Raw genomic sequence first — 24,298 nt, forward strand, 5'->3', positions numbered from 1 at the left:
GCAGTCAACCGGCCCAAACCAAATTTGGGCCGGCGGGCCGGCGCCTATCAGGGCTCAAAGAAAAAGAGGAAGAAGCACGCTCCCCTCACGTGACCGTCCGCACAGCTTCTTTCCTTCCGTGCCACGCCTACAGCTAACCAACTTTTAACCCATCCCTCCTACGATCTACACACAACTCCAGCGCGCAACACACTTTCCATCAATCAATTAAACAAAGCTCGCAATCAATCGCAGCCGCACTCCGCTAAACCCACGCCGATCATCCCACGCCCACGCAGCTCGCTCGATTCCCACTCCCTCCCACCAAATCCCCTGCCTCCCCGCGCGCGCGCCCGAGATCCAAATCCGGCCGCCGCCCGCGATGCCGGAGGCGGCGTCGCCGCCGCCGCTGCTCCCGCCGCCGGCCTCGGCGAGCTCCCCGGCCGCCTCCGTGCTGCGGACTCGGCGGCGGCGCAGGGCGTGGCGCCGCCCGCGCGGGCTGCTCTGCTGGGGCGCCCTGGTCGCCTTCTTCTTCCTCATGAACTGGTGGATGTTCTCCCGCCTCCAGGACCCCGCCACGCGCCCGCGCTTCCGCCTCCGCCGCCACCCGCCCCGCGCGACCAACTCCTCGCTCTCCACCCTGGTAATGCCGCTGCTTCTCTTTGAGTGCTTCCTGGCTTTGATCCGGCTTAGGTCCTCGGGTTATGCTTGCTTCTAGGGGACTGAGAACATGGCTCGTTGCTACATTCCGCAATCTGGCTTTTGGTTAAGAGAGTTTTTAGCCGGCGGACTTGAAAGAGTGCAAAATAGCAAAATGCAGTGTGTCGCGATGTTGAGCTACTATTTCATAAGCTTCAAAATTAATGTTCTTTTCTTCGACAAAAAACTTCGTAGTTGTGCATCTACTATCCATCAACTTGCTTTAGTACTACTGAGCTCAGAAACCCACTCTCTTGAGGTCATGGAAATTTATGGACAAAAAGGACAGCATTTTCATCATATGCGCCTACCATGTCAGAAATTTCAAATCTAAATTCGAACTACACATCGAGAAAGAAAAAACAATCCTGCTGTCAGTATTGTCTGACTCTGTGGGCTATTACTCACCCGATTTGGATCAGACATTATTCACAGCAGAATTCGTCCTTTCCGTTTATCAATGTGTAGGCCGAATTTGGGTTTGAATTTTTATGTTATTGCAGGTGCATGCTGTGTTAATGTTGATATTTCGTTATTTTCAGAAATTTTCATGACCGTTAGAGAATTTCTCTGGGAGGTACTATAATCCTGGGACTAGTCAATACACCCTCCTTATTTCCATTACTGGCATACATTATTGTTTTTTCGGACAATGTCATTATGGGATGCCATGTAATGTGCATCCTGCTTGAGGGAATGAAAGCTACCTTTTTTTTCTTTGTATAAAGATAAACACGTATGCTGTTGGATATAATATAACATTACTGAGGGATGATTTTGTGTTTTCAAATGTTTCAAGGAAGAGGTGAATGCTACTGAAAAGGGGAAGAGGCCTCACCCGGTCATGCTCACACGCCTGCTCGCTTTGGCGGCCCATGCTTTGGCAGAGGTAGCAAAACATTCATAAATGCAACTATGTGTTCATCCCAAGTTCAAAGTTGGTCCGCATGTTCATGAAAACTTTTCTTTTGTAACGTGTACTGTTAATCACCTAGGTAGATAATAGGCCAGAACCCAAAGACCTATGGAAAGAGCCAATAAATGCTACTTTGTGGAAACCTTGCTCTGACCAAAGGGATTGGGAAGCATCAGGCAATATCAGTTCATCAGGTAAGCATTACTGTTGCTGTTTTGCACTTACCCACACACAACGATTTTTTGTCTCCACCCCCTCCCCCCCCCCCCCCCCCCCCCCCCCTCTGTGTTATGATTTATCACTCTGTTGTTTTAATTAGGCTCCTGTTTGGTTAACTACAGAGGGAACCAATGGTTACATCATCATCAGTGCAAATGGTGGAATAAACCAGCAAAGGGTAGCGGTGAGTAATCCTAACTTGTGTAACATCAGATGCGCTCTATTTAGTCCTCAAGGTTTTAGTGTGGAAGAGGTCTGCAGTTGTTACATGCAAATAGAGACTATGAGAAGAAGACTCTGTTTTCTTCGTTCCTTGATGGATTGGAGGATGGTGGTTTACTTGAGTTCTACTCCCTCCGTTCCCAAATATAAGTCTTTCTAGAGATTTCAACAGGTGACTACATACGGAGCAGAATGAGTGAGTGTACACTCTAAAATATGTCTACATGCATCCGTATGTTATAGTCCATTTGAAATGTCTACAAAGACTTATATTTAGGAACGGAGTAACATCATAAGAGACTCTGGGTTGTTCATTACCTGAATAATTGTAATCAATATCACACTTTACTTCATTTTAGGGGGTCATAAATTTAATGCATTTCATTTTTTTAAAGCAAGTTACGACTTATCCAGACTATGTAGTATGTTCTGTGTTGAATCCATATCCTCTTTATAAAAAGGTTTGCCATAAATATGATGTCAAAGCTTGGCCAAGGATGACAAGCATCATTAGCATGAATCCCACAAGACTCTCATTTCACAGCAAGTTGGAGCAAGAGGATTGTAAACATTTTTTTTGTCTTATGTAATTTGAAACATCTTTCAGTTTTTCTGGTCTAATTAAAAAAAATCTTCAAGGAAACTACAGTTCAAGCTCTAGATTTCTTAACTGCTATTCAAACTTATTTCGTTAATTTTAACTGCATTCTGGTTTATCTTCTAACAGATATGTAATGCCGTTACCATATCCCGGTTGCTCAATGCAACTCTTGTCATTCCAAAGTTCTTGTACAGTAATGTCTGGCTGGACAAAAGGTATATTTCAACATTTCCTTACAAAATAAGTTCATCTTAGTCTTATGTGTTGATAGCTTGTGTCAGTGGTTGAATAATTCTATTATGTTCTAAAGTTCAATTAAATTCAATATCGTAGCCAGTTTCGAGATATATATCAGGAGGATTATTTTATCAAATATTTGAAACCTGATATTCGGATTGTGAAGGAGCTTCCTTTGGAGTTGCAATCGTTAGATTTGGAGGCAATTGGTAGCCTTGTAAGTAATCTTTGATTTGCAGAAAGCTGTAGAGGTGGAAAAATGGTTTTGATGCTCATACTGTATTGCCCAATTCTTATTCTTCTGTAGGTTAATGATACAGATGTCATGAAAGAGGCAAAACCAAGTATATATGTAAAAAAGATACTACCAATTTTACTGAAGAACAGAGTTGTCCACTTTGTAGGATTTGGCAACCGCTTATCTTTTGACCCGATACCATTTCAACTTCAGGTATTGCCATTTTCTATTGATTGTTTCCATTTACCTGCAAACCCATATGCATGTTAAATTCCATGAGTTCTCTTCAGACATTGTTAATCTAGGTTGCATAAATACTGGTGATGGGCAGTGTATTTTTACAAAACGCATACCAGAGCTATGACATGAGTTTCAATCCATACATGAAGTGAGATACAATAAAGAAGCTATAACTATGTTTGCTAGGTTTCTTATTCCTCTGTTCCTGATTTAGCCACATATTAAAATTACATACATGAAACATGGATAAAGCATTAGAATTTCACTGTGTTAGTGAGAAATAATAATTTGAAAGCATGTTCTAACTATATATATGCTAACTGTTCTACAGAGATTGCGATGCAGATGTAACTTTCATGCTCTTCGTTTTGTACACAAAATACAAGAAACTGGTGCATTACTCGTAGAGAGATTGCATGGCCACATGCCCCATCTGTCTCCTTTGCAAGATAATCTTTTAGGTCATTTTGCTGGGAAATCCGTCCCCGGTGGGAACAGGAACGGGTCGTCCAAATATCTAGCAGTTCATCTCAGATTTGAGATTGATATGGTTGCATACTCAATGTGTTACTTTGGTGGTGGGAAAGATGAGGAAGAGGAATTAGAGATGTATCGTCAAATTCATTTTCCTGCTCTGACAGAAATCAAGAGGACAACAAAGTATGTATGCCATCCTATGTTTTCCATTTCCAGTTACTTTTTGATGCCCTGTTTGTGCATTCATGACAATGAAATGATCTTCTTTGTATGTCTAATGTTGAAAAATGTTCCATCCAAATCAAATGCTGTCCAATCAAATATATTTTGCTTTCAGAAAAAAATATATGTTTCTGAAAGTCCAACTATTGTTTCAGATTGCCCTCTGCTGCTTTCTTGCGATCTGAAGGCAAATGCCCCCTTGCACCTGAAGAAGCTGTGCTTATGCTCGCTGCTATTGGTTTCAAGCGCAGGACTAGTATATACATTGCAGGTGCTGAAATTTATGGAGGGGGGCGTAGGATGGCTGCCATAAGTCGCCTTTATCCTGCTTTAGTAACTAAAGAAACACTTCTGTCCCCATCGGAGCTTGAACCATTCAGAAACTTCTCATCGCAGGTAACTTGATAAGATGTTTTATTTGATTCCGTATATAGGTAGAAAATTGTGCAAACAAAGTGTTGTTAGACATGGATGTAAACCATTCATAAGCAAATATGCTTCTTGAAGGCTTTAAGCCTCGGATGGGTATGGACCTTAGATATGGCCTGCAATTTGATTGAAATGTATACAAGTTTGCACGTGCAACACCAGGAATGCTCTAATTTTATGTGCTCCACTCTAAAGGTGGCTCATGTGGGCAGCTTAAGTATTTCTTTCGCCAGTTCCGTACTAAAGGTGACTCATGTGTGAAATTCAAATTCGAACCACTAGAGTGGCATACATGATAAAGAATATTAGCAATATCAGAATTTTGAATGAAAATCTGCACCTGCATGATAAAGAAGTGGAACCTTTCGTTTTCGAGGGTCAGCACGAACAACTGTGTTATCAGTTTCATTTTGAATGAAATGAAATTGGGAGCTCTGCTCCTTAATTTGAAAAAGAAAGAAGCACCTTATGCGTTCTAATTATACTTGATGAAATAATTTATTTTTTCTCTTGCCATTTGCAGTTGGCAGCTCTGGACTTTATTGCATGTGCATCAGCTGATGCATTTGCTATGACTGACCCAGGCAGCCAGTTCTCTTCTCTTGTTCAAGGATACCGCATGTACTATGGTGGTGGGGACCTTCCCACATTAAGACCAAATAAGCGTCGCCTAGCCAGCATACTTGTGAAGAATGCCACAATAGAGTGGAAGGAATTTGAAACTAGAGTAAACAAACTCATACAACAAACTAAGCAAGTCCATGAGAGGCCAATTGCAAGGAGCATATTCAGACATCCGCGTTGTCCAGAGTGTATGTGCAGAACAGATAATTGAGACATTTTGGAAGTTTCTTGTGCCTGTAACGGTATTATGCTGCCAGAGGCCCAGAGCTTGTTTTGGCTCTTTGGCTGATACCTCAATATGAAGCACAACTGGAATCAACTTTGAGATTGGGTGACAAAGTTCTCACTTTAGCTGAACAACAACTGTGCATTCTAAATATGGTTCCAGCACAGCTGATTGGGATCAAATTCAATTTACTGACTGCTCTGATCAGCTTGACATTGCGTTGCATTTGGATTATGGTAGATCAGGAACTATTTTTTTTGCATCTGAGCTACGATGTTGCTGCTGCCGTATTTTTGATAAAGTCAGGCTGGGAACGGCATTGTTACCGCGAGTGTATCAGGAACTTTTTTTTTGCATCTGAGCTACGATGTTGCTGCTGCCGTATTTTTGATAAGTCAGGCTGGGAACGGCATTGTTACCGCGAGTGTATTATCTGTATATCTGACAGATGGAAAAACAACTAAATTATTTCTGTTCAGAGTTCAGAAGATCTATCATTTGTCAACACAGGCTTCTGGCTTTCTGCGATTGGAGCATGCCATATCAATTGTGGTTCGTCCATCATTTGTTTAGTCAAGTTCTCAAACTTGCTGTACATTTTGTTCCCATTCCTTTTCAGTGGATAATGTTGTACTATACGAGCCGTACATATTGTAAGTTTATACCAAAGGGCAAAGTTAGCAATGCTGCCATTTTGTGTATCTATACATTGTGTATCATCAAAGTGCAGACTTGCAGCGTCATGCTGCTGCTATGAGGACGATCTCCATTCTCTTTTTGAATTTCCTCAACCGGTGATTTTGGCAGGAATACTATTGAAATTTCTTACTAGGTCCTGTTCTTCTGCTTCCAACTTGTACAAGTAGTACCTCTGCAGCTCCCTCTTGGTATGTCATATGGCTGTCTGAATCCTTGATGGCTAGGGCCTATCAATTGAACAGTTGCTTGAGATCACTGAAATTTCAGTCACTTTTTTGTTAGCTGTGTGATTTGCATCTAATGAAGGTAGTACATCTTATGGAAAGTGGATGTTTACCTTTTTAAAGGAAGGTTGGCTGTTTACTTGACTGGTCAAAGTTCTTTCTTAATGGACCAGCTCATAATATGTGCGACTATAAATCTATCAGCAACCCAGATGGGTTCACTAGGATGGCCTACAAATGATCAAATAAAAATATAAGAAAGAAGGATTAAAAATGTTGGCACAAAACCCTGACAGAAGTTTAAAATTTAAAATCAAGAGACATAAATTATCACAACTTGAATAGAATAACATGTTCTATATACATGGCATGAATCATGCCCTTTTCTGAAACGTGCAAGCACAAGTGAAATATGGTGCGACTTTGGGTTAGAAAGTCAACTTAGATTGCAAAAAAATCTGCTGCCTAGGAATTAGCGAAAGTGTAATAGTTTTTCTTTTCGAATTGTGCAAGAGAGCTACATGTAATCAAATACTCCCTCCGTCTAGGTGTATGTCACCTTACGAAAACCAAATAATTCTAAAACACTTAGGCACGGTACATTGACTTCCACCTTGTTTCTTGTTTCGTGACATACTCCCTCCTTTCCGGTTTATAGGGCTTAATTCAAAAATCTCACCAACCAAGGTACATGGTGAGTGATGGAATACTTTTCGTAATTTGCAAAAGCACCCAATTAATGCTCTTGTTTTCCTCCAAAAATTATGTCTACCAATGTAAATTGCAATGCATGCATGCATAAAGTACATGCATTGGTCAATTTTCTCTTAATACTTGCATGCAATGATTAATGCACCTTGGAATCTGAACTTGTGATGGGGAACAACCAAGTTGAGCCTTATAAAATGGAAAAACTAAGATTTTGAGATAAGCCCTATAAACCGGAAAGGAGGGAGTATCAACTAATAAGAGATGTGAGCCGTGCATGCTTTCAATGACTTAAGATTACCAAACACGACATGTCGTGGTTAGTTCATTGCATGCAATGCTATTAATTAGAAAACAACATTAAGTTCTCTCGTTTTCCCCTCCGCCTTGGTCGCGGTGCACAACCTAAGATAATTTATACACCTAGACAGAGGGAGTAGGAGTAGATAGAAAGACAACGCTCCAGTTGATCAGTGCAACGTCTCAAGAAAGAAAGCTCCCTTAATGTCCGCAATCCTTTCTTCTTTCTTCCCTCCAACTTCCTGCCACTCCTCCCCCTTCCATTTCGTTTTCATGTTCGAGCTTGTTCCTATTACCACCTTCCCAAGAAGATTGGAGGAGATCAAAAGCGATTTTGACCTGCAAGAGATTTATATTAGTCCCCCTCAATCATCTTCAATCCCATCAAACCCAACAAGCCCTTAAGGTGTTGACGAAAGAGCCAACCAAAGTCATTAGTCGTAAGGTTTTTTTTGGCATGGTTAGGATATTTTTAGACGTATAGCCAAATGTGGTAGTTGTCATATTGTTAAATTTCATCGGTCGTCTTTGTTGTAAAAAATGTAAGATGTAATTAATTATGGCCTTGTTATTTTCCCCCTCAAAAAATAATCAAGCCATAATTATTGCGAAAGACTAAGGGATGAATGGCGAACCAACCTGTGATTAGATGATTAGAGGGACAATGGTATGCCGGCTCAGTCTTTCGGAGGTGCTCATAGGGGTAGGATGTATGTTCATAGGGGTGAGTGTATACGTGTACGTATGAGCGCTTGCGTCTGTACTGTGTTAAAAAAAGGACCAAGGGATGAATGTGACATATACTACGAGTAATAATAATGATTTTTTAGACGGTGTAATAAAAATGAATTTAGCGTGTAACAGATGTCCAATTAAAGGCCATGACCCATTTCGTTTCACACAGTTAGGGAAAAAAGATTCTTCATCCGAACAATTTGGTTTTGGCTACTATTCATGGTTATATTTGTCAAAAAAAGATTAGAAATGATAAATTCTGAACGTTCAGATTTTAAGCATGGCAAGCCGAACATTTTTCATGGCAACTTCAGTTCACACGAGGTTGGAAAACATGGCAATGTTCTAAAAAAACAAAGCGGGACAAAGTTGTCATGTCTTAACAACGGAAAAAGTCCATTTTAAACCCTGAACTCGTAGAGGTCGGGTGAAAAAAAAGTTTGTTTTATTTTTCAAATTCACGAACCTTTTTACAGAACTCATAGATTTTTTCAAATCCGTGTCAAATCCACGAACTCCTTTTCAATTTATAATTTTTCCCGAAGAAAGTGAATTTTTTCCCAAATCCATTGAATTTTCTTTTGAAAATCCGTGAGCTTCTTTTCAAAATCATTGTACTCTTTCCAAATCTGTGAACATTTTTTTCAAAAATTGTAAACTTTTTTGTTTGCTATTTCCTACTAAGATGGCCACCGGTTTTTTTCATGACATGTGTATCACATTTGTGTTTGAAATTTGGTGCCACGGCAGACACACGTTCAGTCAACGTCGCGTGCAGAATTTTGTATTTTACGAATATTGGAGGTGATCACCATTCCTTTCTTTATTTCGGCATAGCATAAACCCATTTGCCGGCAACCGCAATCCAGAATCGGCCGCAGGATATGTACGAATTCCGAAGAATTGACAGCTACCAGAAGAAAATACGGAAAGAATGTCAACTTTGGGCGAAATTTAAGCATCGAAAAGCGGAAGTGGAGGAGCACAACTGGCGGTCGACAGCGAGGCGCCGACGACGACTCCCAGGTTGAAATCCTATTGAATTTCAGGGACGGGGGAGAGGAATAAAAACGAGGAGAGTCGACACTCGACAGACAGGTGGCGAGATCCCCCGAAGCCGTCCGTACTCTCGCAGCAGATCGGCCGGCGGAAGCCAGCAGGATGGAGGTGGCGTCGCTGTACCGGCGGGTGCTGCCGTCGCCGCCGGCGGTGGAGTTCGCGTCGGCGGAGGGGAAGCGGCTGTTCGCGGAGGCGCTGCAGGGCGGGACCATGGAGGGCTTCTTCAACCTCATCTCCTACTTCCAGACGCAGTCGGAGCCGGCCTTCTGCGGCCTCGCCTCCCTCTCCGTCGTGCTCAACGCGCTCGCCATCGACCCCGGCCGGCCGTGGAAGGGGCCCTGGCGCTGGTTCGACGAGTCCATGCTCGACTGCTGCGAGCCCCTCCACAAGGTCAAGGCCGAGGGCATCACCTTCGGCAAGGTCGTCTGCCTCGCGCACTGCGCCGGCGCCCGGGTCCAGTCCTTCCGCGCCGACCAGACCACCATCCACGACTTCCGCGCCCACCTCACGCGCTGCGCCTCCTCCCAGGACTGCCATCTCATCTCCTCCTACCACAGGAGCCCCTTCAAGCAGGTTCGTTGGTTGGTTGGTAGTGCTACACCTTCTCTTTGTTCCTCAATTCCCCAAAATTCCCCCTGTTAGATCACACACAATGTCTGATGCGGCGTGCGGGGGTGCAGACTGGGACTGGCCATTTCTCACCGATCGGCGGGTATCATGCCGAGAAAGACATGGCGCTCATCTTGGATGTTGCGCGCTTCAAATACCCTCCTCATTGGGTTCCATTGACGCTTCTCTGGGATGCCATGAACACGACTGATGAAGCAACTGGGCTTCTCAGGGGGTATATTCTCTTATCCATCTTTCTGTCTATTATTATCACCATTTCCTTAGTCAACATTTGTACTCCTGTATATAAGATGATGTTGAATGTAGTTCAGTTTGCTGTCCTGTTACCTTGTAGTCAAACAGGAGATTTGGGCTTAAGCAGCTGCATTTAGGCTGCACTACTGTTCATTGATTATCTGGATACACGCCGCTGCTTTGATCTTGTATTGACACGCGGTTTACTAATAGCTCTAAAATTCATATTTGGTTCAGGAAAACCTGCTTTGTGTGGTTGGTATTTTTATGTACTTCGGTGTCATAGTAAACTTTGCAACCTGCCCTATGGACTGCAGTTCCATTTTCATTAGGTTCTTTAGATATGTTATTTTCAGGGAGCATCTTGATTTCTTCAGTTGCAACTGTTTAGTCATTTCCTTTTTGCCTTCTTGATTGGCTCAACATGCTCATTGGGAGAGGCTGAGTGTTTATCCATCTTTCTGTCTCTTTCCACTGTTTCCTTAGTCAACATTGTACTCCTGTAGTCCTGTATAAGATGCTGTTGAATGTAATTTAGTTTGCTGTCTTGTTACCTTGTAACCAAATCGGACAGTTTTGATTTAATCAACCGCATTTGGGCTACACTACTATCAGTGATTATCAGGATACGCGTTGCTTCTTTGATCTTGTATTGACACGCAGTTTACTAATAGCTCTAAAATTAATATTTGGTTTAAGAAAACCTGCTCTGTATGGTTAGTATTTTTATGTACTTTGGTATCATAGATAGTAAACTTTGCAACCTGCCCTATGGGCTGCAGTTCATTTTTATTAGGTTCTTGAGACATGTTATTGCAGGGAGCATCTTGATTTCTTCAGTTGCAATTGTTTAGTTCATTTCCTTTTTGCCTTCTTGATTAGCTCGACATGCTTCATTGGGAAAGCCTGGGTGTTTGCTCTAACTCAATGCTACTTGAGGTGCCTGATTGTTTTGGTTCTGATGTAATGCTACTCCAGTTGTAGTTTAGTACTCCCTCCGTTCCTAAATATAAGTCTTTTTAGAGATTTCAACATGGACTACATACGGATGTATATAGACATAGTTTAGAGTGTAGATTCACTCATTTTGCTTCATATGTAGCCCATACTGGAATCTCTAAAAAGACTTATATTTAGGAACAGAGTGAGTAGTTCTTACAACTAGCTGGCTAGCTGCATTGTATCATGTGTCTGTGTAGAGTCATAGACCTTGACATCACATTACACATGTTTTATCTCCTGTACATTCAGATCTTTCCAGGTAGCCGACCGTAGACCTGCCTCTTCATTTAGAGAAAACATAGACTGCAAAATTGAACTGTTGTTCTAGTTCTTCCTATGGGAATTCATAAATAAATTATGAAACTGCAGTGTTGCATGCCACCTTATGATGGTGTTGTCTTCGTATTTGATAGGTTCATGCTTGTATCAAGGCGCAGTTCAGCTCCTTCATTGCTCTACACAGTGGTAAACATGCCATTGCTATGCTGTATCAAATGCAAATTGACATCTTCGGCTCTCCTTTTCTCATTGCTTCCAATTTTTTGAAGAGTTGCGGCCATGGAAGTTGGAAAAGCATGGCAAAGTATTGTGTGGAAGATGTGCCCAATCTACTGAAGGATGAGAGTCTAGACAATGTTACAACACTTCTGTCCCGCCTAGTGGAATCTCTCCCAGCCAATGCTGGAGATTTGATCAAATGTGTCATTGAAGTTAGGAGAAAAGAGGAAGGTGAATCAAGCTTGAGTAAAGAGGAGAAAGAAAGGCTTTTTTTGAAGGTCAGTTTCCATTTGCTTTGCTGATGCTGATTTACCGTTACTGTTTCTCCCTTGCATAACACACCATATACTCTGTTAATTTTCAGGAAAAAGTATTACAGCAAATCCGTGATACTGATCTTTTCAGAGTAGTCCACGAACTGCAATATCCCAAGGGGCTATGTGGTAGTTGCTCGTCTTCAAGTGATGAAGATTCGCTTGCCGAGATTGCAGCCACTGTGTGCTGTCAAGGAGCTGCATTCCTATCTGGTAACCTTGTATCTAGAGATGGGTTCTGCTGCCGAGAAACATGTATCAAATGTATAGAAGCAAATGGTGATGGACTAAAGACTGTTATCTCAGGAACCGTGGTATCTAAAGGGAATGAACAGGCTGTTGATTTGCTTTTACCAACATCCTCGTCAAAAACAAGCTTATGCAATTCAAACTTGAGGAGCAAGATTGTCAAGTATCCATCAAGCACAGATGTTCTAACTGTCCTACTGCTGGTTTTACAGCCTAACACATGGCTTGGCATAAAAGACGAGAACGTGAAAGCTGAATTTCAGAGTCTTGTTTCAACAGACAATCTTCCTGATCTTCTTAAACAGGAGGTGCGTTGATTCAGCCCAAGTATCTCACGTATCTATTTACCTTGCTCCTTAGCAACATGTTTTAAATTTATGTTTCTTATGCAAATTATATCAAGCTTTGTGCTAAATGGATCAGTAATCCAGTATCCTATTAATACTCAGTAGGAAATCTGAGATAGGTATCCGAAACCAGCACCACTAACGACAGACAAATAGAAAGCGCAACTGAATCTTTCTTTATCCTCTTTACACTAACGAAGTTAATCTTATGTACTTCCTGTATTGAGTGTGGTAGTCTGGGACTCTGGGATATATTGCAAGTTTTGACTTTCTGTTGTATTTGGGGTGCGGCAGTGGTAATCTGCTACATGAGTCCATGAATTGCTCACAGCTTGCACAGCCTATTCCAACTTCTTTTTGTTTACCTGAAATGGATTTTGTTATGGGTGCATCTTTTTTATGTCTTTTTATTTAAATTTATCTTGCCACATTGCGCTTTGAGCCGGCTAACTCCTATAGATGCAGACATTGGTCTACATGCCATCGTATAAGATGGATATTCTAAGTTATAGCAACTTTTCGTATGAATTCAAGAGCTGACTTGTGTATCAAACTGTTATGGGCACACATGTGAGTAAAAAACATAAGCGAATAGATGAGATTAAGGGTAAGGATACAAAAAACGGATCTATTATCGCATCAAGTCAGTACTCGGAACCAGGTGGTTATCAGCCGGTTACTGTCTTACTGGTCTTTATGTATTTTCGTCCTCAATGTCTGTGCTCCTTTGGTGATTCATGAGCATTTACGACAAGGTTTTCATTTAGTTTAGTGTTAGAACACCTCTTTGCAGATGGGTATCTACTTTACCAGCCCAGTTCATGCTGTCAATTTTCCTGACTGATATCTCTCTCTGACAGCAGACTGCTACTTTTAATCATCATTGTACCCACATGTTTTTCTTCCTGAATAAGCCTTCATTCCATGGGACAGTCCCATTCATATTCCCATGAGAGGAAAAAATAGTTCATTTATTCCTAAATGAACTCCCAAAACCTATTATGCATGAAGTATTATATGTACTGTAACTGGATTCTCTTTCCTGTTAACAGATACTGCATCTAAGGCGGCAGCTCCATTATTTGGCTGGTTGTAAAGGACAGGAGGCATGTCAAGAGCCTCCATCCCCTTAGGGACGCTGCTGCGACAATCTGCTCACTTGGTTAGGAGATAAGGCCCTTGGAGATCCCACGAGCATACTATCGAGGCAAAAATATATGATTCAATAAACAGACTTACTTCGTGAGGTAGGAGGACATACTAAGGATCAAAGTAATAGGATTTTGAGAGAGTATTGGAGCCAAGATAGCTGGTAACATCCTGGTTACCGGTCTCTTTTGGTTCACTATATATGTAAATTCTTTTGCGTTTATATTATTTTCTTCGACTATGTATCCATTTGGTTCCATTAACCATGAACACCAAGATTTCACTTAACTAGTAAAACACCTGTCAGCCAATGTGGTGACACGGAATAACCTGCTTCTGCATGGAACTGGTAGATTCATAAGAGACGCCAGAGCCAGATCGCAATGAAATTTAAATTGGTATTCACAACAGATATGCTACTCGGTATCCAATTGTCAAACTAAGCCTGCATAATAATAGCCGGCCACCTGACTGTGAGTGTTGGTAAAAGTGTTACTCCCTCTATTTTTGTATACAAGGTCACTTCAATTTTTTTATCTAACTTTGACTTATAATTTTGGTGTTCATAATATGGGTTATATGTCATAAAAAATATATCAGCAGAAAGTTCTTTGAAATGTGCATCCAAAGACATACTTTTTGTGGCACATAGCTCACATTTTGTTGGTAAATTAATAATCAAAATTAAGCATAAATATATGATGTGGTCTTGTATACAAAAACAGAGGGAGTACTGAAATTTGTAGCTACTCAATCCTGACTACTTGGAGTGCAAGCCGCTTGTTCCTCTGCGCTGACCTGACAGTAGCTCAGCATTTGATATGTTTTGTGTCTATTCCCTCCATCCCAAAAAATAAGTGTCTTAATTTTAGTACTCCCTCCGTCCCATAATCTAAGACGTTTTTGAACACTGCAGTAGTGTCAAAAAACATCTTACATTATGGGACGGAGTAGTACAACTTTATACTAATACTAAAATTAGTACAAAGTTGAGACACTTATTTTATACTTTATACTAATACTAAAATTAGTACAAAGTTGAGACACTTATTTTATGACAGAAGAAGTACTATCAAAAGAGACGGCCTTTATAGAAGCTTGTTTTGCATATAGAAGTGTTTAAAAGCAACCGCTATAAACAGATGTTGGCGGCTCTAATCCTTGTGATAATAAATGTTGGAGTGCAGCTATCGCTGACTGATGTGGCGAAATGGACTTGTTGACCAAGGCAGAGAAAGGGAACTGCTGCCTTGTGGAAGGGGGTGTCAAGATGAAACGACTTCTTTTACTTGCTTTCCAAGAAGTTTTTTTTTTTTGGGGGGGGGGGGGGGGGGGGCTCTGATCTATTCATTTATTTCTTAAAATAGAGATTTTGAGTTAGAGAACATGAAATTGAGCTGGTTTGATTGCTACAAATAGGATGCACTGTATGCTCTTATCCTATGAATTTTCTTTGGTTTCATAGAGCTATGCCATTATATTCTTCTAGTATTGTTTGAATTATTCTTACCAATGAAACGATCTATTTGTGACAATCACTTACTATTTCTAAAGTTCCATTTTGGGCGGTTGTTTAAACCAAGAAGGATCCAATTTTAGGCGATTATGTTGTTTTGCAAAGAAAGGTGTGGCAAGTCATCAAATTCCCCCTTAAATGACTACATCAAATGAATATTTGTTATTGTGTTTTTTTACTTGGTCTATATTTTAGCAATCGAAATTATATCTCTAGTGTTATATTTGAAGATGCATAATTTCTTTTACTATCTTTTTGAGCAATGCTACACACACGGATATATTATTACGGGATCAACGGGGTTCCTCACGTGTGCTAGTTTGATTGGATAAAAATCAGCGTGGGGGGCTCACCCCCCACTGATAATAAGGGGGGGGGGGGGGGGATTTTGTTATGTAAAGGTCCGTAAACACCCCGTATTAGCCCGTTGATGTAAAATTATCGATTTTTTTTGTGGGTTCAATATTTCATATTTCCAATACTTAGATCTTTCTTAAATTTTCAATTCTGATCTTTTGTGTTTCAAAATTTCACATTCAGACATCGAAAATACAGACAGTTTTTCTGACGAGATTTAGAATAATTAATAAATATAAATACGAAAAATTGTATCTCAACTTCAATATTGAAATTTTAGTTCACAATATGTAAATAAAATATTGTTTCAATCGTTGAAAGTCCAAACTACTATACCCTGAATTACTTCATATTCCCTCCGTTCCATAATGTAGTGCGTATATATTTTTTGAAAAGTCAAACTTTACAATCTTTGATCAAGTTTATAGAGAAAACTAATTCGTAAAAAGAGTTTATAGAGAAAACTATTTATATCAAATTTAAAGATATATATTTGGCATTCTAGATGTTAATAGTTTTCTCCACAGACTTACTCAAATTTATGAGGTTTGACTTAAAAAAATCTACATTTACTAGATTATGAAATGGATGGAGTATTTCCTTCGAACCAACCAAGATAAAACAGAGATGATGCAACAGCCGAGGGTTTCATAATCTCTGTTTATGAACGTTCACTACATTGTAAAATCACATAGTAGTATAGCTCAAGTAGCTACGCTGCCATCCACGTCACTGCTTATGAACGGCCGTCTACATAAGAACTCGCCGCCTCCGACCTTTCCGCACACCACTGCACCGCACACCACCTGCTCGATCAAATTACCCAGCGCCCGAACAACGCCGCTAGCCTCCGGCCGCCTCCGCCCCCGCCGATGAGCTTTCTCGCCGGGCGCCTCGCCGCCCAGGAGGGCGCCTACTTCCTGCAGGAGTCCAAGCTCGCCGCCGGGCGCCTCGCGGCGAAGCTCCCCGCGTCCGCGCGTGGGCCCAGGCCGGCGTCCCCGCCTCCGTCGCCCGACGTGCTCCCGGAGATCCTCCGCCACTCCGTGCCCATCAGGCCGACGCCGCCTCCTGCCGACCCCACCCTCTACGGCTCCACCCGCTGGGCCCTCCCACAGGGCGGCGCCGAGGCCGCTGGGGTGTCCCCCGACGTGCTCAACCCGCTTCGCTCGTACGTCGCCCTGCCGCAGGCCACCTTCGGCCCCAAAAGGTGCGGCTCTGCTGCCTTCAGTTCTGCTCCAATTTTTTCGCTCACAGTAGCTTTGAAATCGGGTGCTTGTTCGTATATGTGTACGTTCTGAATTGGGGAAAAGTACACCCGATCATTCATGCTTGGATGATCAGCAAGCGATTACCTGTTGGTGTATATGGGTGATGCATCTTTTGATCTGTGAGAGCAATTGTTGGTTCGTGTGGACGTACCTGGAAAATCATATATACCCCCTCTGTCCCACAATATAAGATTTTTGCAAGCTAAAATAGCTTGCACAAACGTCTTATATTGTGGGATGGAAGGAGTATATGACTTATACACACATTGAAAGAAAACATGCTTATGAGCTCATGTGAGGCGGTGGGTGTGCTTTCATATGGAAATTGTTCTAAAATTGATTCTATTCACTCAATGCACTGAGCTTATGTAATTTTACACGGATCACTTCAGAATGTACAGCCTGATGAATTTGATATGTTTTCGATATGTGCAACCTAATTACAATGGACTTCCCAACCTTTACTCCAAATAGGTTCGCAATATTTTGACCAAACCCTATTTGGTTTGGCTTCTAGAGTGGCTTTCCACTGAAAAAGGCTGCAGCCCAACCAAACAGTCTTTTCCTACCTTTAGCTTCCTAGCTTTCACCAAGGCACTTTGGTAATGGCTGTGTGCGTCCTAGCTATGCAGAGGCCGGGTGTGCTCATTGTTGTTTTTATCCTCTTGATGCTCCATTTTGAGCAAATAAAATACACCCTTTATATAAAAAATGGGGAGCGAAGCAGCCAAGAGGTGCTTCTAGCAGGAAAACCCAAAGTTGCTTTCAGTGAAGCCACAACCCAACCAAAAGGGTGTTAATTCTAAGTTTCTAACTGAATTTGTATCTATATCTGCTACAAATCTCTAGTGACTTAAAGCATGTTGAGCCGAGCTAGAGCGGTAGGGATGTACATGGAGCAAGTCAATAATACTGAAAAATCAATTATAAATTTCATATGTAATTATCTGTCACTAGATAGTTGTGGTCAAGCAAGAAACCAATCACAAACCTACACTACTAGATCCATGTTATAAATCATGAATTTGAGACAATGTTCTTTTATTTGCAGCCTGCTTTCTATAATGTCATAACGAGAGGTTGCTTGAAGTGGTCATTTTTAGCATGTGCATAAGCACTTGTTATAAGTCATCCAGGAATGCAGTTTCGTACTTGCACATACTGTACCAGATACAGAACCGTTATGGGATAGCTCAACCTTTGTACTAGTTGGTTAGAGAACTCAACTTGATACTAGAGCAAGAGGTTATGTGCTACTTGCTCCATTTATTTATTTTTATAAGATGAACTCATAGTTTAAGATTAAAACTTTGCAACGTTTGATCAACAATTAGTTCTGCATACTAAGAGCTGCAAATGGTACCGTGAGATTTGTAGTGGGAGTACTACTTCCGAAATTTTAAATAAAAACTATTTCTTCTGGGTGTAGCATATAGTTGTTCTGCGTGTGAGTGAGTGTGTGTGTGTGTGTGGGGGGGGGGGGGGGGGGGCAGCGGCTCTTGTTGGCGCGAAGAAATCTGGGAGAATGCTCGTAACTGGAGGATAAAGAGGATCTACTTTCAGATGAAGAATGGGCGCTTGAACCATACTCCCTCCGTCCCAAAATTCTTGTCTTAGATTAGTCTAGATACGGATGTATCTAATACTAAAACGTGACTTGATACATCCGTATTTAGACAAATCTAAGACAAGAATTTTGGGACGGAGGGAGTACCTTGGTAAGTTAGAGTGGTGGAGGGTAGTACGGAATTTATATTTAAAGTTACTTGCAGAGCATTTCCTATGTTCTTAGGCCCTAGCCATTCTATGAGATAATTAAGTTAATGTTGTAAAACATAAGTTGATGATTCATTTTCATATTTTTTCTGTGTTTGGCGTGAATTTGTTTACAGATGGGAACTTCCAACTGAGCAGCCTTACTACTCAGCGGCAACTGCCAATGAGCGGCGGCGTGATATGCACCCTCCTCCCATGGATCCTGAGAAGTTGAAGGCTGTAATTGCTGGATACTCACAGGGTATGTAATTTTGCCAGAAAATTCTGTGTTCTAGTGTTGTTCAAGATCTGCTATTCTCACCTTTTCATTGATGCAGTTGGAAAGGCATTTCTTGCTGGCACTATATTGGTGTTTGGAGGAGCAACAGCTGTGTTGTTGTATACGGCGAATAAACTACAGTTGCATTCAGTAAGTCATGGAACTTGCTTTAGACTGAACTATACAAGAGTAAATATACTTCCTACCTTCAGGAAAAAGGAAAAAAAATGCTATATCAGATTGCAATTAAAATTCTAGGTTCGGTGATCTTCACCTGTCTTGTTTGAGACTTATGTTTTGTATTCAAGTTTTGTAATCTCATTGTTTCCCTGTCTTCAGTTGCTCATTGATTGTTCCCCAAAAATGTGGTCTTCAAATCCTAGCTGTTATGCTGTTAATCTTATTTCAGCGTTCTTTTAGTTAATCACTCAGTTATTTGGCATAGTTGTCCAAGAAAGCCCCCGCTGCCCCCTATTCCTGACCATTAGCCAAGTTGATTATTCCCGCATATCATTGTTGTTCGCGCTCTGACCAAGTACAGTTCGAATAGTTATATCACTTGCTTGCCAGTTACCATGTTGCAATAAATGGGAAAACATGTTTGAGCGATAATGGGTTTAGATCCAATTTACTGGTGGGGAGAACATTAAGGATGTTAAGGGGTTCTTCTGCGTAATGATATTTAAGAGATCGAAATTTTGAAATAGTAGAGCCCCACTCCAATGATGCAATGACATGTTAAATCTCCCTTTTTCTGTTATAGTACTAGCTTGATGCAATGACCGTATTATAAACCAATTTCGAATATTGTTGGATAAGCTGACGTTAACATATTAAACTGTGAGTAGTTCATATCCTTGATAATAACAATTGAACAAAAAAAAAGAGTTGAAAATCCAGACATCTAATTGGCAAGTATCCTCTCTGAAACAACACTGGTATCCCCTTTCAGGTAGACGACGTCAGAGCTAAAGGAAAAGACGCAGTGCAACCACATGCCGATATGATCAAAGAACAGATAGCTCCACTAAGGAAATGGGTAACAAAACTTCGGAACCCATCCCTTGTTTCTGGTTGTTGTATTGATCCTCTTGTCTTTGATGAGTCAATTGTACTTCAGATTGGTCCTGCTCTGGTTTCTTCTGTTTCCTATAACACATTTTTTTGTGTGGAAAAAGTCCTGTAACACAATTGACATGCCATTTCCACATACTGAAATTATAGGCTGAAGGCACATCCCGAAAATGGCATTACGAAGGCGACAGAGAGTCCGGGGAGAAGTCTGTCCTTGTTAGAGAGCTTTCAAGGGCACTTGGTTCTAAGACGCGTCCTCCGAATTGATCAATACTACTGGCGAGTGGCTGTTGTCGTTGTTGTTGTAACCTGTAAGTCCACCATTATGAAGCTTTCGCTTGTTTTACGTGTCTGCCTTGTCTATATGTGTAAGGCTACAAGGAACGAAATCAATGTACATATGTTACCCCTATGTTAAATAAAGCAGGGTTTGCCACTCTAGTGGGGAGGCAATAGCTGGTATGTCGGGGCTTGTGTTTATCTGGAGCCATTATCTAGTGCTGACGGCCAATTTGCCACTCTAGTGAAGAGAAGCTGTACAGGACGTATCTATCTCCAACAGATTCCGGAAGCCAAGGGCAAGTGTAGCGAGTGTAGCCAAGGCTAGTCTTGCTCTTCCGATTCCAGAAGACAGATTCCGCCAGCACCAACAGCAGGAGGCTTTCGTCCAAGTAAATATTTGCAAGACTGGAACATCCTCGCAAACAACGTCATTGTGACGGAAGTGCCGCGCGACATCCCAGGGCAAACCCTCCTCCCGGGGCTGAATGGGATGCACTACAGGTGTGTTTGGTTATCCGCATAGTTTTTTGGCTATTTGCGTATGTGCTTCGGTTGGGCCCGACTCGGTGAGTATATGAATAAAACTATGTTTTACACATAGTTTGATTGACTGCATTGTATCAATGCATGATTGTCACGGCCCGGCTGATTGCCGCGCAGGTTGTAGTCGTGGTTGGTAGGAGGACGAGGGCGAGGCCCTCGCTTGCCTATGGTTGGAGAAGGGGGTGAGGAGGGGCGCCGTGGCGCAGGAGCAAGGGAGGAGAGGTTGTAGGATATTCTGCTTGCGTTTATTGATCCAAGGGCTGACTATATATAGCCTAATTACAAGACCAGACTAAGACTCCTATTACACTAAGACTCCTATTACAATTGAGTGTTGGCAGGGTAACCTTCTTCGGGACTAAACCTTTCCAACTAATACCCAGACTCCTAATCTAAAAAGACTGTAATTAAACTAGGACATATCTTTAGGCAGGTGCAGGGCCGGCCCGTGCAGGTCCCTTACGCCTATAGGGCTGGCCGCACATGACATCTCCCCCTCCATTCTGAAACAACTCATCCTCGAGCTGGAAGCTTGGATAACGTTCGCGGAAGGTTGTAACATCCTCCCATGAAGCAGTAGACGCCGGCTGGCCCTCCCAGTGAATGAGCACATGCTGGATACCGCGGGCAATACGAGCATGCAATGCTTGGACAGTGGTTGGATGTACTCGACCCTGAAACAGAGGTGGAAGCATCGGCGGAACTTCCGGCGGTGGGCCATGGTACTTCTTCAGGACCCCGACATGGAAAACATTGTGAATGCGGGCGCGTGGGGGCAGCTCCAAACGGTAAGCAACCGTATCGATTTTAGCGAGGACTTTGAAAGGCCCATAATATTTGGGAGCCAATTTCCCTTTGGCGCCTACTCCAAGGAATGCCGCCGGCCGGTGCTGAAGATGGAGCCAAACCCACTCTCCAACATCAAAAGAAAGGGCCCGATGCTTATCATCATAGTAATGCTTGTACTGTTGTGCTGCCTGGAGGAGATGCTCACGAATGTCGTGTAAGAACTGATCGCGGTCAACGATCTGCCGTTCCACCGCCTGATTGCGAATCTCGCCCGGCGTATAGTCCCGGAATGAGGGGGGATCCCGTCCATAAACCACCTTGAAAGGCGTGTCCTTCAACGCTGAGTGGTACGAAGTGTTGTAGCAGTACTCTGCCCAAGGCAACCATTGGAGCCACTGCCGTGGGCGATCCCCAGTTATGCAACGGAGGTACATGGTGATGACGCGATTGACAGCCTCAGATTGCCCATCAGACTGCGGATGGAAGGCCGAACTCATGTGCAAGCGTGTCCCCGCGGCGGCAAACATAGCCTTCCAAAAGCCCGAAGTGAAAACCACATCCCTGTCCGAAACGATGGATGTGGGAAACCCATGAAGTCGGACAATGTTGGAGAAGAAGGCTTTAGCAACAGACTCCGCAGTGTACGGATGCGCCAAGGGGATGAAATGCGCATACTTGGAGAAACGGTCCACAACGGTCAGTATCACACTTTTGCCGCCCACCTTCGGAAGTGCCTCAATGAAATCCATGGAGATGTCTTCCCAGATACGAGAGGGCACTGTCAAGGGCTGCAATAAGCCGGCTGGATGAAGCTGCTCCGTCTTGTTGCGTTGACAAACCTGACAAGCACGAATATACTGCTGAAGTGCGGCCCTTGCTTGCGGCAGATGGAAATCCCGGCGAAGACGATGAAGTGACTTCTGGATACCTTCATGGCCCGCATCATGGGCTGCAGCCAGGACCTCCCCGAGCAGCGGCGACGCGGGTGGTACATAAGCCCGCTGTTGGAAGGTAACAACACCATCAACAAGAGCCCAAGGCTGTCCTAACTCACCAGATTCTAGTTGTTCCCGGAAAGTGACAAGCGCCGGGTCCGTGTGTGCAGCCTGACGGAGAGCTTCAAACAGATCAAAAGAAGGCCCGGATATGGCGAGTGCCTGGCCGGTAGGAGCATCACGGCGAGAAAGAGCATCGGCAACGATGTTTTGGCGACCTGGTTTATATTCCACCGTGAAGTCGAACCCCAACAGTTTGCCCACCCAATGATGATGTGGAATGGTAGCGAGGCGTTGGTCCAGCGAAAACTTTAGGCTGTAGTGGTCAGTTTTGACGACGAACGCACGTCCCCAAAGATAGGGCCGCCAGTGGCGCACGGCGTGCACCAGACCAATGAGCTCCCGCTCATAAGCGGCGAGAGAAGCATGACGCGGACCGATGGTTTTGCTGAAATAGGCAATGGGGCCGCCACCTTGATGCAGGACTGCCCCAAAACCAAATCCAGATGCATCACACTCCACAATGAATGAAACAGCAAAATCCGGCAGCTGAAGCACAGGGGCTGTGGTAAGAGCTTTCTTGAGGGCTTCAAAGGCAATAGTCGCTGCAGGCGTCCAAAGAAATCCGTCTTTCTTGAGGAGTGCCGTGAGGGGAGCTGCAATGGTGCCAAAATCCCGGATGAACTTGCGGTAGTATCCTGCCAGTCCTAAGAAACCACGCACAACGCGGACGGTGCGCGGAACCGGCCAGTCTACCACGGCAAGAACCTTGTCGCTGTCCATGGCAACTCCTGCAGCGGAGATGACATGTACCAGATAAGCCATGATTTCCTCCCCAAAGGAACACTTGGAGTGCTTGAGAAACAGTTGATGTGTGCGCATAGCCTCCAAAACGAGCTTGACATGACGTAGGTGATCCGACCAGGACGAGCTGTAGATCAAGATATCATCGAAGAACACAAGCACAAACCGACGAAGGTAGGGACGGAGGACGTCGTTCATGAGTGCTTGGAACATCGCTGGGGCATTTGTCAAACCAAAGACCATCACTACAAACTCAAAGAGGCCCTCATGTGTGCGGAAGGCCGTCTTGTGGATATCCTCAGGGGCCATCCGAACCTGGTGGTAACCCGACCGGAGATCCAATTTGGTGAAAAAGCGTGCGCCCTTGAGTTCATCCAGAAGTTCATCGACAACAGGAATTGGAAACTTGTCCTTGATGGTGACAAGGTTGAGACCACGGTAGTCGATACAGAAACGCCAAGTCCCGTCGGCCTTTCTAACGAGTAGAACGGGGGATGAAAATGCAGAAGAACTAGGACGGATCAGACCGCGAGCTAGCATCTCTGAACATTGGTGCTCTAGTTCATCTTTTTGAATCGTTGGGTAGCGGTAGGGACGGACAGCAACCGGCGGTGTCCCAGGAATAAGATGAATATGATGGTCATGTGCGCGCTGCGGCGGCAGGCCCTGTGGATCGGCGAAAACATCGGTGAAAGTGGCCAGCAAGCTGTCCAGAAGTTCCTTGCCTTCGCACACGTGTAGGTGGGCAGGACGTCCGAGGGAGCCGAGGCCCGACCACTCCACACGGTGATCCGAGTGCCAAAACGACATCCACTTCGTAGTGAAATCCCAGAGAATTAGCCCAAGAGTTTTGAGGAATCGTGTACCGAGGACGATGTCGAACCCGCCCAATGGAATGGCATGCAGATCAACAACGAAACGCTCCTTGTCAATGGTGATCGCGGCCTGCTGAAGGAGTCCCCGACAGGTCACCTTATCGCCATTAGTGACCGTGACTCCCAAACGACGATTGGAGGAGAAAGTTATGAGTGCTGCCTGAATCAAGCAAGGCGACCAAGTCACGGTCCCCGACGCGAAGAGTGACCTGCATTGTGTCGCTGGTGGGAATTCCGGTAACAGCCAAGAGTGAGATTTGTGCTTCCTGGAAATCCTCAAACT

The 24,298-nt window shown here is 43.3% G+C and overlaps 3 protein-coding genes across 3 annotated transcripts; all 3 read left to right on the plus strand.

Annotated features, from left to right (window-relative positions):
* Positions 1-174: 174 nt before the first annotated feature.
* Positions 175-6,157, plus strand: LOC123166184 (O-fucosyltransferase 15). Its single transcript, XM_044583953.1, has 10 exons — positions 175-622; positions 1,478-1,567; positions 1,674-1,788; positions 1,936-1,997; positions 2,763-2,851; positions 2,970-3,090; positions 3,181-3,324; positions 3,683-4,011; positions 4,206-4,446; positions 5,003-6,157. Exons 1-10 carry the CDS (start codon positions 362-364, stop codon positions 5,312-5,314), a joined length of 1,764 nt encoding a protein of 587 aa, XP_044439888.1. The 5' UTR covers positions 175-361; the 3' UTR covers positions 5,315-6,157.
* Positions 6,158-8,839: 2,682 nt separating this feature from the next.
* LOC542834 (glutathione gamma-glutamylcysteinyltransferase 1-like) lies at positions 8,840-14,073 on the plus strand. Its single transcript, NM_001427927.1, has 6 exons — positions 8,840-9,627; positions 9,735-9,898; positions 11,334-11,385; positions 11,469-11,696; positions 11,783-12,289; positions 13,381-14,073. Exons 1-6 carry the CDS (start codon positions 9,157-9,159, stop codon positions 13,459-13,461), a joined length of 1,503 nt encoding a protein of 500 aa, NP_001414856.1. The 5' UTR covers positions 8,840-9,156; the 3' UTR covers positions 13,462-14,073.
* Positions 14,074-16,083: 2,010 nt separating this feature from the next.
* Positions 16,084-20,146, plus strand: LOC123168007 (uncharacterized). The gene is made up of 5 exons (NM_001427928.1): positions 16,084-16,557; positions 18,511-18,635; positions 18,712-18,803; positions 19,606-19,692; positions 19,878-20,146. Exons 1-5 carry the CDS (start codon positions 16,223-16,225, stop codon positions 19,992-19,994), a joined length of 756 nt encoding a protein of 251 aa, NP_001414857.1. The 5' UTR covers positions 16,084-16,222; the 3' UTR covers positions 19,995-20,146.
* The last annotated feature ends 4,152 nt before the right edge of the window (positions 20,147-24,298 follow it).

This window comes from Triticum aestivum, chromosome 7D (assembly GCF_018294505.1).
Source record: "Triticum aestivum cultivar Chinese Spring chromosome 7D, IWGSC CS RefSeq v2.1, whole genome shotgun sequence".
Classification (NCBI taxonomy): domain Eukaryota; kingdom Viridiplantae; phylum Streptophyta; class Magnoliopsida; order Poales; family Poaceae; genus Triticum; species Triticum aestivum.

Bases quoted from the DNA above. Each gene is read 5' to 3' on its own strand.
- LOC542834 (NM_001427927.1), top strand. From the start codon at position 9,157: ATGGAGGTGGCGTCGCTGTACCGGCGGGTGCTGCCGTCGCCGCCGGCG. The intron at 11,386-11,468 runs GTAAACATGCCA...AATTTTTTGAAG, and splicing joins CTTCATTGCTCTACACAGTG to AGTTGCGGCCATGGAAGTTG. The intron at 12,290-13,380 runs GTGCGTTGATTC...TCCTGTTAACAG, and splicing joins CTGATCTTCTTAAACAGGAG to ATACTGCATCTAAGGCGGCA.
- LOC123168007 (NM_001427928.1), top strand. From the start codon at position 16,223: ATGAGCTTTCTCGCCGGGCGCCTCGCCGCCCAGGAGGGCGCCTACTTC. The intron at 16,558-18,510 runs GTGCGGCTCTGC...ATTTGTTTACAG, and splicing joins GCCACCTTCGGCCCCAAAAG to ATGGGAACTTCCAACTGAGC. The intron at 18,804-19,605 runs GTAAGTCATGGA...ATCCCCTTTCAG, and splicing joins ATAAACTACAGTTGCATTCA to GTAGACGACGTCAGAGCTAA.
- LOC123166184 (XM_044583953.1), top strand. From the start codon at position 362: ATGCCGGAGGCGGCGTCGCCGCCGCCGCTGCTCCCGCCGCCGGCCTCG. The intron at 623-1,477 runs GTAATGCCGCTG...AAATGTTTCAAG, and splicing joins ACTCCTCGCTCTCCACCCTG to GAAGAGGTGAATGCTACTGA. The intron at 1,568-1,673 runs GTAGCAAAACAT...TTAATCACCTAG, and splicing joins CGGCCCATGCTTTGGCAGAG to GTAGATAATAGGCCAGAACC.